Source organism: Camarhynchus parvulus, chromosome 6 (assembly GCF_901933205.1).
Source record: "Camarhynchus parvulus chromosome 6, STF_HiC, whole genome shotgun sequence".
Lineage (NCBI taxonomy): Eukaryota > Metazoa > Chordata > Aves > Passeriformes > Thraupidae > Camarhynchus > Camarhynchus parvulus.
In genome coordinates, this window is record NC_044576.1 from 20,711,427 (window position 1) to 20,726,541 (window position 15,115).

The window sequence follows — 15,115 nt, forward strand, 5'->3', positions numbered from 1 at the left end:
TAAAACAATACATTTCTGCCTTGATACAGGGGAAAGCCATTGCTTTTCTGCCTTGTGTATTGCTCTAGGGTGGTCAGTGAAAAACAGCCAAGGCAACAGGACACTGTCATAGCCCTGCTCTCCCTGCTTTGGAAGGCCTCCCAACTTGCTAGATGAAAGGATAGCAGCAACTTACAGAAATCAGTGCACTCAGCCTGTGCCACAAGAGACAAGGCACAGCATGTCAACTTCTTCACACAAATGTGTACCTTCATGTATCTTCACTGACCTTTGCAAAAGGAGTAAAAGAGTCAATGTTCAGAGCCACTCCTGACTCAAAACAGCTTTCACTGAATGTTTAATTGATTGTGCTGTGCTTGGTATTGGGATTCACTGGGGTTTAACAGGCCTGTACATGCTGAAAGAGAAGAGTTAAACAACAGGTCTATACACAGATGTGTTTTATCCAAAAGGAATACAATGGCTTTGTCTATCAGAAGGAACTAAAATTTCAGGTCACTTAGTATTACCACAGTCTTCCCAAATTCCTATTTCACCTTGTTCCATCTCCTTGGTCTTTGAACCTCTTTCAGTGTATCTATTTACTTTATGCAGACAAATTCAGCAACGACTAGGCAAAGAAAAAGGGTTGGGGGAAATCAGTTGGCCAAAGGAGCAAATAATTCCGCAAACCTTGTAAGCATTTCTGTGTCAAGTCTTGGAAGCTTGTTAAGGGATGAAGAATATATTTATGTAAAATCCTTAGTACAGCTTCAGAAGCACAACAAAAACAAGAAACAAAAATGAGACACCTTTGGGTCTCATTTTCCACAACCACATCTAAATATAAAGGCTTCTACAGTCACCAAGTTCGCAGGTAATGCAGGCCACCTCTTAACAATCCTTGTCCTCAAAGAAAGACTTCCCAAAAACCATCATGGGTATGAGGAGGAGAGTGAGCACAAAATCACCAGAACTCTGCTGGCATATGTACATACATTAATAAAGCATAGCAACAACTGAATTTCTGAATTTTTGCCTCTTTAACCTTCAAAGACTGCACTATTTCAGATTCTATTCTACCACCCTTCTTGCCTTATCATTCTCGTTTAACATGTGGTACTTCACACTTCCAAGGTTCACTTCTCCTCCTCCTCCTTCCCACCTCCCCCCAACAAGAAACAGAGAACTATAAACATGACTATGAAGGCTATGACTCTGAAAAGCAACAGATATTTGTTTCAAAATATAAAGAACCAGATTTTTTAACTATACCTTGAATTAAATGTGTTGCTAGTTAAAGCATTTGAATTATCTAAGAATACATGCCATAAAAAGTAGTGTATTAAGAAAAAGAATATTAAGCAAGCAAGTGCTCCTTTAGCAGGCAATGAGATGGTTGACTTGGGAGGCTAATGAATTAGTATAAACAATTTAAATCTAATTTAATTTAACAACGTAGAGCATTTGTGCATTGCAAAGCAACAGACAGTAATCTGTTTCTTCATTAAATCAAAGATAAAATTGCTGATTACCCTTCCCTGAATTATTTTATTGAAGAGGATAGCAAAAAAATTTTATATTTAGTCATAAAAGTTCATGGCTAGTCCCCAAACAAGCCAATGTAACCAGTGAAGGGTACCAGTGAACATAATATAGGCCAGCTGTGGTTTAGCGTAACACATTATTCAGCCAAAATAGATTCTCACATTTTAACAGTTAGTGAACAAATGTTTATGCCAAAAATTAATATGGCATTTTAAGTTTATTTTTTATTTTCACAAAACATATCTAAATAGCGCCATTTACTACTCACAATCTTTAGAAGTTCTAAAATTATATACTGAGAATGCTGAGCATTTGGTAGTGCCAGAGGTACTAAAACTATTAACCTCCCCCTCTGTTTTACGGATAAATTTATGAACTTGCCTCAAAAGTGTTACCGGTGATATCAAATTCTGGTGGAACAAAGGCACCTTCTGGATCATCTTTGAAAACAAAAGGAAACATGCCAGGTTAGAAATTAGTCTTGTTTACAAAAACCACAAACCAACTTGATGATACAAATTAATGACACACTCCTATCTGATACAAAAGAAACTTTGTACACCAGTATTTTGGTTCACTCCAGTCCACTGTACAAAGAACTTGTTATCCATGTTTATAGTGCTGGAAGTAAAATAAAGTGCTGTTTTCAAGCTTTCTCCAAGAAGGCATCATAACTTCCCTACTAAGAAACAAAACAGATTAAATATCCACAAAGAAATACATTCAACATGTCTAACCACTTCTTACCTTCAGGCATTTATGTTTGGACCCAGTTATCATCTAAGTTGGAGTGGCTCAGCTGTGGCTTAGAGGTTTGATTTGATTAACTGGACACTTCTACTCACTATTTTCCATTACAGACCTGAGTGATAAGAGTTCAAGCAGCAAAGCCAGCCTGAACAGCTAATTGCTTCTTCATCTACAGGCCAGCTTAGAACTCTGACCTTTCTGCTTAGTTTGTTTTACTTATGATAAAAGAGTAGTGGAAGTAAATATCCCATGCATGTGCTGCTGAGCAGAGAACCGAGCTACTGCAGCAGCCAATTCTGAGTGAGGAGGTGGAAAAAAGAAAAGAACATCTTATGAGAGTCTGATGCTGTTTCTGTATCCAAGCTGGGACACAGTATCGCACTGCACTTACGACACATGAACCCAGTAAAGAACATCAAGGAATTCAACAGGAGCACAACTAAAAAGCCTGCTCTCTACATACATATCCAACTCACCTAATCTATCCTTCTGGGAAGTCAGGATGATTGACATGCAAAAAGCATTTTTCCTTTCTCAACAAGAAGAAAAAAACAGTATGTTCAGAGGCACAGCATAATCATCATAACTCTAATTCTAAATCATCATAACTTTAGCTTTTGTGCCTGTACTTTAGAAGTGAAATGCAAAGTTTTTATTAAACCCAGTTATATAGCAGAGACTACTAGAGAGGACTTTTAAAACATATTCATACATTGTAGTTAGGTGGCATGGATGACTAGAAACACTAACTGATTTACAGCTCTTTAGGACATGCCCAAATGTATTTTTCTACTGAAAAAGAGGGCTATGCAACCAATTTTGCATTTCTTACCCACCATCACGTTTTTTCCTGAATTTGGAGGTGGGCAGAGGATGCTGAAGGGGAGGGGAACTAACGGAGAGATGTTTTGTTCTCCCCTCTCCCCCACCTGCGGACTACTTCCCACACCTCAACAACTTCCCCTTTTTATCTCCCCACTACCTTTTCCCTTTCTTTCCATATAACATTTTAAAGGCTGTACAAGTATTTAACTTATCACTGGTACAGCTCACTGTATTCATTTAATATAATATTTACAATAGGAATGTGTGTGATCTGAAGAGACAAGAAGGTATCAGAGCCCTCGGCAGAATATCCTATTGAACGGTTGTCACTTTAGCACCACAGAACTTGCAAGAAGCAGATGACAGGCTGTTCATTTTCTCTCACTGGAAAGCAAATCCAGAGGTTATAATTTTCTTCTGGAAGAATAAATCCATAGGCAACAACTGCAGGGAAGCAAAAAGGACAACCTCAAGTGCCTCCAACAAACTATCTTTTAACCAAGCAGTAACAGAATCTGAGAGACAGAGCCAAAGATACAGTGAAGCATGAGAGAAATAGATGTCACTATAGGTGTCACTTTTTTTGCATTCCTATGGAAAACATACCTTTCTTTAAAGAGAACTAATGAAAAGTCGTTTCCTTAGAGACTAACATGACTTCAGGGAACTAAATCTTTGTACATTTGCTTTGCACAGGAATTTGTTATCCCACATTTTACGTACATGAATACAGCATTCCTGGACCAATTGTTTGCCAGATATTCAATTAGACTAGGACATTTAAGAAGAAATTGATTTTTCTCTTCCTCAGCTACAAGCAAAGATCTTAGTTGAGGGGCATTCTCTTCAACAAGTCTTTCATACACCCTTGGCTTATACAAAGCCAGCTTCTTTTTCTTTTTTAATTTCAAGGTATGACAAGCTCTTTAAAATAAAGGAAAATGATTCCACATTACCTGATTAATATGGAACTAAAAGTTGTCTCATGTCTATTTAAAGAATTTAATTTAAAAAATATCACAACAATTATGAAGGTACATTTTCATCTTTATAAATGATATTTCATGATGCTCCATTTATATGAAAGACTATCTTTAACTCTAAAGAGGCAAAAAAATCTTCATTTGTTGCAATGTTACCTTATCTCATTTTTATTTTAGTATTTTTTCAAATACTGTGATCTAGATTTTACGTGAAAGCATAAACACTTATCCTGAGAGATTAAAAAATAAATTAGGCTAAAGAAATCATAACAAAAACTTGATAGGTGTGTATCTGGACTAGAATGGTTCTCCTAGTTATAAGCCAACATAATTTTAAAAGTACCATAGAGTAAGAGCTGTTTGGTTTTCTTGACTCTTCTGTACAATCATTAAGAGACTGGAGACCTATCATCTTGAGATGCATAACATGAGAAAGGAACAGCAACCATAACATGCTTTTTTGTCTACGTTGAAACAAGAAGTTTTTTAAAGTCAAGCATCTCCCTGTTCATCTGCTATGATACCTGAACATCTTCTATGCTACTATATACTGGTTTTTAACATATTAAAATTCATTTCTCAATCAGTCCCAATACCTGGCAAGTCTGAAAATCATTACTTAAAAAGTAATAATTTTTTATTCAAGAGAGAGCTTAAAAAAACCCAAGGCCTTTATTCGAGAGAACTTTCCTTTTTAATTGTAAATATGCAATAGAATTGCTCCATTTTTATGGCCACAATCACCAAGATACACTATCAGACTTCTCTAGAAACAGAACATCTCCATGAAATCAGAAGATCTGTAAGAGGTGAAGGACATGCTTTACAAAGGTAGAGACTTGCACACACAGGTACACAATCTGTGTGTTTAAAATGGAAATAAAGAAGACTTATCACCTGGATAAGTTTTAAAATAACCAAGAGGAATTTTCTAAGCAAATTCATCAAGTACAAAACTGAACACGTAGTTTCACATGAAAATATACACACCCCTTCCCAAATAAGTTTTATTTTATCTTTATTTTAATTGTAAGTCTTAAAAATAGAATGTAATATTTTACTGCAGTTTCTCACCATGAGTTTCCACAGTTCTAAAACAAACAGCCTGGAAACATAAATACTCACCACTGAGCTGTTCCATGAAGCATACATTGCCATTGGTGTTAAAAGCCAAAGTGTCAGGAGTGATGCAGAGTGTCTGGAAGATTGCAGAATGGGCAATGCTCTTCAAAGAATGGCAACACTCCAGGCAAATTGCCCAAATATCTTGCTCAGTAAGACAGCTATCCCGCAGTGACAAAATATCAGCAAGGGACACATTCTCCTGCCAAGATATGAATTAATAAATTACCCTGGATTTCATGACACTACTTTCTGTATCATAGATTATATTTGACACAATTGGCTACAAGTAATGTTTCCAGCAAGTTCTCAGACTTTCTAGGACACTGATTAACACCCCAAAAAACACCAAGTGCATGACTTTGCTCTTAACACAGAGATGTTTTAAGAAGCACAGTTAACCTGAACAAAGATATCACAGTATGCCAACATAAAAAAAATGCGATGGGAGATATGTAAGTTACATAAACACTGCATCAAAGGCAACAGACCACTTGGAGGTAAAAGCAGAGAGACTAAATGAAAACATTTTGTTTCATCCATGCCTTTCAAGCTTTCCCAGGTGTCTTTATATAAACTACCTAAAAATTCTCTTCACAGCACTTCTCCTTACCATTTGTGATCTGGGAAAAAGTACCTTTTAGATTAGCCTGTCTTAAAAATGATGCTGTTGTGAAGTTTAGTAGTGTAGACCATTTAATAAACTTTGAAAAGCCAAATATGCCATAGGAGAAGTGTTTTTATACTTGGACTTAAAACCAAACACTTTGGTTGTCCTAGGCCTTCCCATTACATCCAAAGCTTTTAGTGATCAAAACAGCTCATGGGCTTAAGTTTCTAAGTTGCTGTCCTAAACTGTAGTCAACTTGTATTGATCCTATTATCACAGTAAGGCTATGAGTCCATTCCCAAACAAATGTGTTTCTAATGTGGTTTTCCTGGTCAAGATGTTCAGAAACATTGTGTGGCTCAAAGCAACCAGCCTCTCTATGGATATTTTTGGAAAACAAACCCAATACATTACCCATAGCTACAAAAGTCTTCACGAACTTAAAGGAATGCGGAGAAAAAAAACTCAAACAAACAAAACATCAACTCCATCTATAAGGAAAAGTAAGATAACAAAAATGGAAGGTAATCTACAGAAGTTACTTTGTATCAGAGCTATAACTACTATTAATTACACAGTGATATTAAATATATCCTGAATGGAAGATGCAGATACACATTGCTTAGCAGAGAGAAAAAATAAATTATGTCATAATCAGCAAAAAAGGATGTGAACGATCTTACAGCTCAGAAAACTGCTGTGGTTTAAACTTTTAATCCCTTGGAGAACAGTTATAAATTTCTTTACCTACTCCAGCACTGGAGAACATCAATGATATTTGGATTAACACATACAGAAGGGGTTAACAGTTTATTAACATGTCTTTCAGAGAATTAAGCATTGCTTTCATAATATCCTTCAAATAAGAAACAAACCTCAGTCCACAAGTGTACTGTGCTTTTTAGTCTAAAGTATAATGCTTAATAAATAAATATGAGGTAAGAAATAAAGCACACTCACTGCTATTTGGCAATCTTAACTTCTCAATGGTCTTATTTTTCATAGACATGGCCTAGATGTGGATTGATTTACTAATGGCAGCATTATTACAGTGCCTTCTAGCACTAATCATGGATCCTGGTCTCATCAAATTCAGTCCTAATAATAATGAGCAGCAAAAGATCTCAGCACAAAATCTTATTTTCTCTGTGCTAAGCTCAGTACAATTGTGTAATGCTGCCATCAGAGTGTGAGGGTGGATAAGGAGGCTTTGCAAATTTCCATAGGGAAGCTGCTCCAAGCATGAAGAGCAGCAGAGAGGTTCCCCTATCTGCAAACAAAAACACATAGCAAGAAACTCTCCTACAAACATTAGGCTTTGAAACTGACCAAACTGAGCGGCGGGATAAGGATAGGCTTGGAAAGAGGAGATCCACTTCTTATTCTATGGCCAGCAAAAAGAGCTAAAAAAATAGAAACTCTATGATCAAAACAATGAATGAGCAATTATTTTTAATTCTCCTAGAATCCTCCATCTAGGCGACACGATGGCATTTGCCACAACAGAGAAATAAAAGAATGATTCACTAATCAAGGGTGCAAAACTAAGTTTGATCTGTGCATATGGACATAAGAGGCTCCATTTAGAGCATACATGAAAAAAATTAAGCCTGCAATCTTAAGACAGCCCCAGCACCACATTCCAGTCACAACAAGGACTTGAGAGAACTTTTAAGTTAAGCTTTGAGGCTGAACTCCACCTACAAAACATCTTTGTCTTGTGGTTATTTGGGAAGTAAACAACAGGTAGCGCTAAAATGTCAGATAAGCTTAGTTTATCTTCCTTCCCAGGGATGAGAAAGTTATGTCATACAGAAAAAGGGGGAAAAAAGGAAAAAGGAAAAAAAAGTCCTATGAATGTTCCATGGCTTCCATCAGCAGTGGATGGCTAGGTGAAGATAGAACTAACATTAAAAAAAGATAAAGCAAAATACCACCACCACCATATTGCAGGCCTTTCTATTTCCAGTGCTCCAGGACAACAAATTACTTACTTCAGAGAAACCACAAATTTCCCAAATGATCACTCTTCCTTGACCTTAGTTATTAAAGCTGCTGTTGCAGCTGAGCAAGGCCTTCGTAGAGAACAAAGCATTGAAAACACTGTGAGACTTGCATTTGACTTGCTTGTATCTCCAAAGCAGCAGAGCCCAAGAAGTACCACTGTGGAAAAACCATCCTTTCAACACTCTAACACCGGAGGTTCTGGCACGCTGAAACTTCTGGTGAGCAACTGCTTCAGTACTTTGGACCACTAGAAGCTGCTTCATTCAAATGTGGTAAATATCAGAGATGCTGATGCCTCTTTTTTGTCTCTTTCAGCAAAAGACTCTTGGGTCTGGTTTTAACATGAAAGTGTCTGATTTTAACACTAAGAACTACAAAAAGTAAACCTGTCACACAACCACGCTTAACTGCTCACTTTAGTTTTCAGCTTTCCCTCAGATTTTCTTCAGTAAGTACAAAACTGTTCAATAGCATATAATTAAGCAGAGATAATTAAGAGAGAGCAGGAATAAAAAAATTAATTGGCCACAGACCATTTCTTAAAAATTTTGAAATCAAATATTAAGGAGTATGAAATGAATAAAGTTCTAGTAAAGAGAGGAAATGGAAACACACCCTCATCCTTAGCATTTTCTACTCTTCAGCTCAGGCAGATTCCTGCTTCACATATTGGCAAAAAACCACCTGCATCAGACACCAACATCATTCTTTATGCTTGGTACAATGACGAGAAGAGCAGACTCCACTAAATGACTAAGCAGCTCAGACTTCAGTACAACAGCACTCATAGCCTTCTGACACCTTTTTGCCACAATAATTCACACAAACTTCAAAACATTCTATTCCAGAATCACAGAAAATGTGGCAAATGCCATCAATTACATTTATCACATCTGAAGAAAAACACTGGGTTGCCTTAGTAAGCTCTCTGAGTACTCTTCAAAAGCAGCTCTTTTTTATTAACTTATCTAATCACCAGGTGAAAGGTCATGCTTATTCTCCCAAGAAAAATACTGAAACTCTTTATGCTTCTGTAATAACTAAATAGATGGGACTCATGGGAACCCAAATTCAAAGTATACATTGGTATGAAAAATGGGCCCTGTTCTTTCTTGTACAGAAGAGCTGACCCTAAGCCTTCTCCATTCCTAGAAAACACTCTAAGTATTTAAGCCAATGTGTAAAAAATAAGGCCATTACCACCTTCCTCCAAGATTTTGCATGGGGCAGTCTGAGAGGGCCTACAGCACTGAGCACTACAGACAGTGGAAGAGCCAAACTGCTAAACCAATGGGTGACTCAGGAAAGCTGAAAGGGGCTCTGCATTTTCAAACTCACATTTAACTCCTGATTCACCATGGATTCTTGACATGGCAAGTTAGAAAGTTCGCAAGATTTGGTTCGGGGAATGGGCAGCTCACATACAGTTCACCAAGCCTTTACTTAAAAAAAGGAAAGTATCTCCAAACATTTTGCCCCAACATTCATGAGGGGATAAGAAACACACTTCATGTGAAAAGATATAAAGATGAGCAAGAGCAACAAAAAGCAAGGGCAAAACCAATAATAGAGCCAGACAAATGCAATGACGAGAACTGATTTAGCTACAGGTTTTCAGCATAACAACTGAAGAAACAGATTTAACAGTTTGATATTTTTGTTTTTTATTTCCCAGCGTCAAAGGCTTTTTAGCACAGGGCAGCAATATATGGCTGTACAAAAGAAGTGGTTGGCAGCTTCGGGAAATTATTCTGGCCATGTAAATATCCCTTGATCGGGTGCGACAAGGACACGTACTTGCCGACTGCAGCATTAACCCACGGCTACGACAGCAGTGACGAGACATCCCGCACTCGAGGACCATGACTTTGCTGTTGTGTGCAGAAGGTGCACGGCAACGGGCTAAGCCCAGCTGGTGGCAGGGACCGCGGGGCAGGAGCACACACGGAAAGCGAGCGGCGCTGCGGCCGCGGCCTGGCCGCTCCCGAGGGCCCGTGCGCCCCCGGCCCGGCCGCCTCCCGCGGGCGGCCTCTGAGGCCGCTACACCACAGGTGAGAGCAAGGGCGGCGGCTCCATCCCCGCACCTGCCTCACTCACCTCATCCTCCAGCAGCGTCGGCAGAGGCTCAAAGTCGTAGCAGTTCACTTCCTCCTCCTCTTCCTCATAAAACACGTCCTCTGCAGCGCCAAGAGCCTCCATCCCGCCCGGCGAGGGAGCAGAGGCTTCACCTCCGCAGCCTCCCTGTGCGCTCGGAGCACGGCCCTCGGCCCCCACCGCGGCTCATCCTCACACCGCCTGCGGGCTGCCCCCGGCAGCGACCCCCGCGGCGCCGCCCGCCCGCTTTAACCCCCTCCCCTCCCCTGCCGGGCCCGGCCCGGGGCGCCCCCGCCCCTCCGCTCAGGCCCCGGCCCGGGGCAGCGCTGCCATGGCAACGGCCGCCGCCGCCTCGCCCGCGCGGCCTCACTGCGGCGGCTCCCGCCCTCCTGCGGCGCCGCCCGCCCCCGCCGCGCCCCGGGCAGGCCCGGCAGTCGCCGGCGGGCGGCCGCGCACCGCGCTGGGTGCCCGCGGTTCCCGGCCCCGCTCGCCGCCCTGGGGTGGCGGTGCCGTGGCCCTGCGCCCTGAGGGGCGCGCCCGCTGCAGTGCGAGCTGCGGCCCCGGGGCCCCGCGGGAGCCGGGGCCGGTCCCTCTCGGCTGCGCTCTGCGGGCGAACGGAAGCGGCGGGGAGGGAGGGCTGGCGTCGGGCGAGAGGGTGCCTGGTGCCCGCGGTGGGACCGGCGCTGTGCCGGGGCGCTGCTGCCGCCACCGGTGATCCCGGCCCTGCCTGCCCGAGCCCTCGTCGGGCTCGCGTTATCGGCGCCGGCTCTCCGAACCGCTGGGTTTGCTGCATAAATCAGTGTTTACAATTAAGGCAGGTGGCCAGGCATTTGCACGCTCACGGCATAACCCTTGACGCAGTTCGAGCCATAACAACCACAAGCAAAACCAAGGCGCTGTCACCAGCTTGACGTTCATTAGCCCCGGCCCATTTTTGCTATCCGCGGGGCTTAGAGTGCCTTAAGGAACTTCATTGAGACTCCTCTTTGAAATCGACGGTTCACAATCAAGGATTCCTTCAAAACCGCCACCCGCATAAGCCAATTTTTAATTCAAGTAAACCCCATTGGAAAGCTCAGGTTGTCTTGAGTAAACAGGCTGTAGCCTGGGAAAAGGAATCGGCATTTGGTAATGGACAAGTGACCCCTGACCAGGCGTCTCCTGATATAACTTTAAGCCGCATAACAATCTTTTATCTTCATTGTAAAAACGTGGTGGATGGAGAGAACTCTTTTCTCCTGTAATTAAATTTTAGAGCTACTGGAAAATAATGGTGCCAATTTCATTATTCTGTTTTCCTTTATACGTATAATTCTTTGTCAAAATGAAGTATGTTAATTAATTAATCTGTGCATAGTACAATCAAGCAAAGCAAGAGGTTTTTTTCAGTATGTGGTGTTCTATGGAAAAGATTAATACTCTATTAAAATAAACATTAACAAACACTGTGAAGCAAACAAAGGTACGTTGATTAACTGCCCCATAAAAGTCATCCTGTAGTTGTAAGATTTCTCCCAACTGAATGTTATTTGGATACATTCCACAGTCATGGCATGCTACTGAGAAAAATCAAACTCAGACAGATTGCAGCCTTTCATATATATGCCGTCTTCTTACTAACATTTTTGAACTGAATTGATATGAACAATAGATACACTTACAATCTGGTAAGTCAGGCTTTTGTGAACAAGTGTTGAAGCATGGAAACAATGCCTGGTACTTCCAAAAAAAAAAGGCCAACATGACAGCAACAGTAGCTATAAAATATTATAGTTTCCTAAACTGTATTTTACCAGCATTTTTGGGAAAATATTTTCCTCAGGCAGCATAATCTACCCAAGAATCCAAGAATGGACTTTTGTGGGTTGGAGTCAAGTGCATTATTCAAAAAAAAAAAAAAAACCAAAAAATGAAAAGAGAGAGAAAACAGGAAAAGTTTCTCTGGTGCCTAAATCAGGCCTAATATTGACACCCACCCATCAATATATCTTAGATGGCACTCCATTGCAATCACTGCTTGAGCATTCACAAATACTTCTGAAAAAAGACTGCTTAAGGTAAACCTATGGAAGCTGCACAGAAATTCACATGCTACTTTTGAAAGCATCAATGGTTTTTGTTGACCAAGGAATTCCCTTTCTAGTAATTGAGTGATAGGGCATTTCCCTGTGAGGTTAGCAGGCTCAGGTTCACACACCTACCCTGCATTATTTGGACCTACATTATTTAATTATTTATTGAATCTAGGCTTAGGTAGATTTTGTCAGAGTAAGTGCCTGACTGTCTCCAAGTGATCCAGGATGCTTCAGACCTATCTTGTGGTTGCTCTGGTTAACTTATTTGCTCTACTGAAGAGCTGTTTATATGAAATGAAGTATGTACAAAATAGAAAACAAAATGAAACCAACACAACATTATTCTGTAAACAAAAACTTGTAGTGGACTTAGACTTATTACAAGTGTCATGATGGGCAGGACAGAACAGTTCCTGGAACTGACGTGGTTTGGTATATTTTTCCCAGAAAAATTGCTATGCTAAGCCTTTGCTCTCATCAATAATAGTGTTGTTTTGCTTTCCTCACAGCTGAGACAGCTGTCAGAAAAAACATTGCAGCTTGTTTGATACATTCACGTGGCAATTCTCAGGCTAGAATATTCATTCTTATTAACTTCTGCAATTAGTCATGGCTCAAGGGAATTGTTGGAGGACGTGCAACATGACACAGTTCAGCATTATAAAAAATCCCACATGTAGATGAAGCTGTCAGTTTGTCTGCAGTCATATTTTCCGTTCTTTTTTTTCCACAATATTGCTTAGGGAAGTGTAAGTTCCTAGGAGGTGTTTTTTGGTAGGCATTTTTTGTTAAGCATTTTGATAGGTGTATGTCTCTGGAAATTTATTTCTGAGTCTGAGGTTGACTGAATATGCAGGTGAGTATCATATTAAACACAAATATATAGAAGACAAATCAGGTTCTCATAGGTGAGAGTTCTCAAAAGGCAGAAGTAAAAACATTACTTTGTAGTAATAATAGTCTACAGATGGAAAAGATATAAGAACTTTTAGCATTGATTAAATGAATATGCTGTGATTAAAATTGTCTTGTTAAAGGGTATTTGGGACAGGCTTTACTATGAAAGTACCAGAGAGAGGTTTCACTTACCTGTGATCAGGTTTTGAATATGAACTGAGATGTCTTTAGCAACAATTACACCAAGAATCAAATTACTAGAGATTTTGACTTCTTAATGCTAGATTAGAGATGGAAAGCTAAGCAAAGACAAACTCCAAATATAGCGCAGATATTATACATGAGAAAATTTTTGACCAAAAAGTCATTAAATCACATGGAGCTTTGTGGTTTAGACTGTGTGATCACAGACAATGCAGAGGGAATGGGACAAATACACCTGATTTTAGCCCTCCCAGTTTTAGCATGCTCCCATTGATGCCTTAAGTTTTAGCTTTCATATTTTCCAGATTCTGTATATATTCTGCTACAGTATATAACTCTGTTAAAGTTCCCTTCACAGTTTAGTTAGACAAAGCTATCCTTTTCCAGCCAGAGAACCAAGGACACCGTTGCAGCTTCAGGCCCAAAAAGTGTAAATAACAGCAAATTGAGGAGAGCAATCTGGGAGGATGGGGCTTCATAACCTGGAGCTGTAATTGGACGATTAACCCCAATATGTAAATGGACCAAAGCTTATGAAAGTAAGAAAACTTGTGACTGGTCTCCCATCTTAGGTCCATCTTAGGTCAATCTTGGGTAGAGCCATAGCTGAGCTCTTGTACTGCCCAAGGTGTATCCTTTGAAGGCCTTTTTAATAAATATCTACTTTATTCATTCAACACTGTCTAGCCGCTGTTCTAGGTAGCCTCTCTAGGCATCACCCTTAAGCTGTATCAAATTTAGAGGAAATGCATTTGAGTTAGGGAGGTTTGTAGTTTTCGCACAAGCAGCATTTGCAGTGAAGCAGCTGACTTGATGTCTGTCTCTGACAGCAGCTGATAGCAGATGTCTAGAGAAGAGTTCAGAAACAAGGTAATAATGTAAAATGTTCCCAGAGCCTCCAGAGTATCACAGTTCAGATAGTCCCTAAGGCAGTGGTGGTGTCTACTGGTTCAAGAGGCACTTGAATATTTTTTCTTTAATGAATTTGTTCATTCACTTTTTGAGTCTGAATGGGTTTACTATCTACCATGTCCTATTACAAAATTCTTCCGCTGACCCACACATATAGTAAATTCCTTGTTTCATTTGAGCCCCCTAATTTCTTGTATTTGAAAATGTAGTGGATAGATTCTTTATGTGTCATATTACTGTCATTCATGATACTGTAAAGTTTTCCTGTCTCCCCTAGTTTCATCTTTTCAGGTTGAAAGGCCCTGCTCTAGTTGTTAATTTGTAGAATTGAAACTGTTCCATAACTTGCAGCATGCTTTAAAATGTCACTGTATTTTTTCCAATTGTGTCATTATGTAATTAAAAAATAGGGAGGCAGGGAGGCAGGCAGGCAGGCAGGCAGGCAGGCAGGAAGGAAGGAAGGAAGGAAGGAAGGAAGGAAGGAAGGAAGGAAGGAAGGAAGGAAGGAAGGAAGGAAGGAAGGAAGGAAGGAAGGAAGGAAGGAAGGATTTTTTTGCAAATATATGAATGACCTGCAAACTAAAAGGAAGTACTTCTTTTAATTGTGATTTATTGATATTGCAGTTATGAACTGCATGCCTTTTACTTCCAGGTAGCTACATTCATGGGGTATCATAGAAAATAATTCAGTGGGCACTGGGCATAAAGAATGCATTCCTGAGAATTCAGGAAGTGACTGCCAGCACCCCTTCTCTGCAACATAGTCTAAATACAGGCTACATGAGAAAGGAAATTGTATAGGGTACTACTGTTATGCCACTTTGAGCCACTGGAAATGTCTTTCATGTTATTCTTTTTAATAGATTATATAATCATAATTGACTATTGTAATTTGGAGTACCAGCCTTGTAGATGAAAGGTACACATTTGTAACACTATAATTAGATTGTACGTTCTCCTTTTAAGAGTTTTCGTTTAATGGCAATTTGCCTGAAGGTTCTCATTTTAATTTCGTTTGGGTGAAACTGAGGGAACTGAAGGATTGCTTTATAAAGAATTGGGGGTTTTGTGTGACTTGTATCCTGTTCAATTGTTTGGATTTTGTTAAT

At 40.1% G+C, this 15,115-nt stretch overlaps 1 protein-coding gene across 4 annotated transcripts in view; it reads right to left on the minus strand.

Annotated features, from left to right (window-relative positions):
* KNDC1 (kinase non-catalytic C-lobe domain containing 1) overlaps nt 1-10,154 on the minus strand; it is a 57,016-nt gene extending 46,862 nt beyond the window's left edge. For 3 of the 4 annotated variants that reach the window (XM_030951171.1, XM_030951172.1, XM_030951170.1), the window contains exons 1-3: nt 9,922-10,154; nt 5,211-5,409; nt 1,909-1,967 (exon numbers count right to left, since the gene is read on the minus strand). In XM_030951171.1, the coding sequence (XP_030807031.1) occupies nt 1,909-1,967; nt 5,211-5,409; nt 9,922-10,023 (360 nt within the window). In that variant the 5' untranslated portion in view covers nt 10,024-10,154. Of the gene's footprint in view, nt 1-268; nt 996-1,908; nt 1,968-5,210; nt 5,410-9,921 lie in introns of those variants that run through there. The other variant, XM_030951173.1, reaches the window with a different exon arrangement.
* Nucleotides 10,155-15,115: the final 4,961 nt, after the last annotated feature.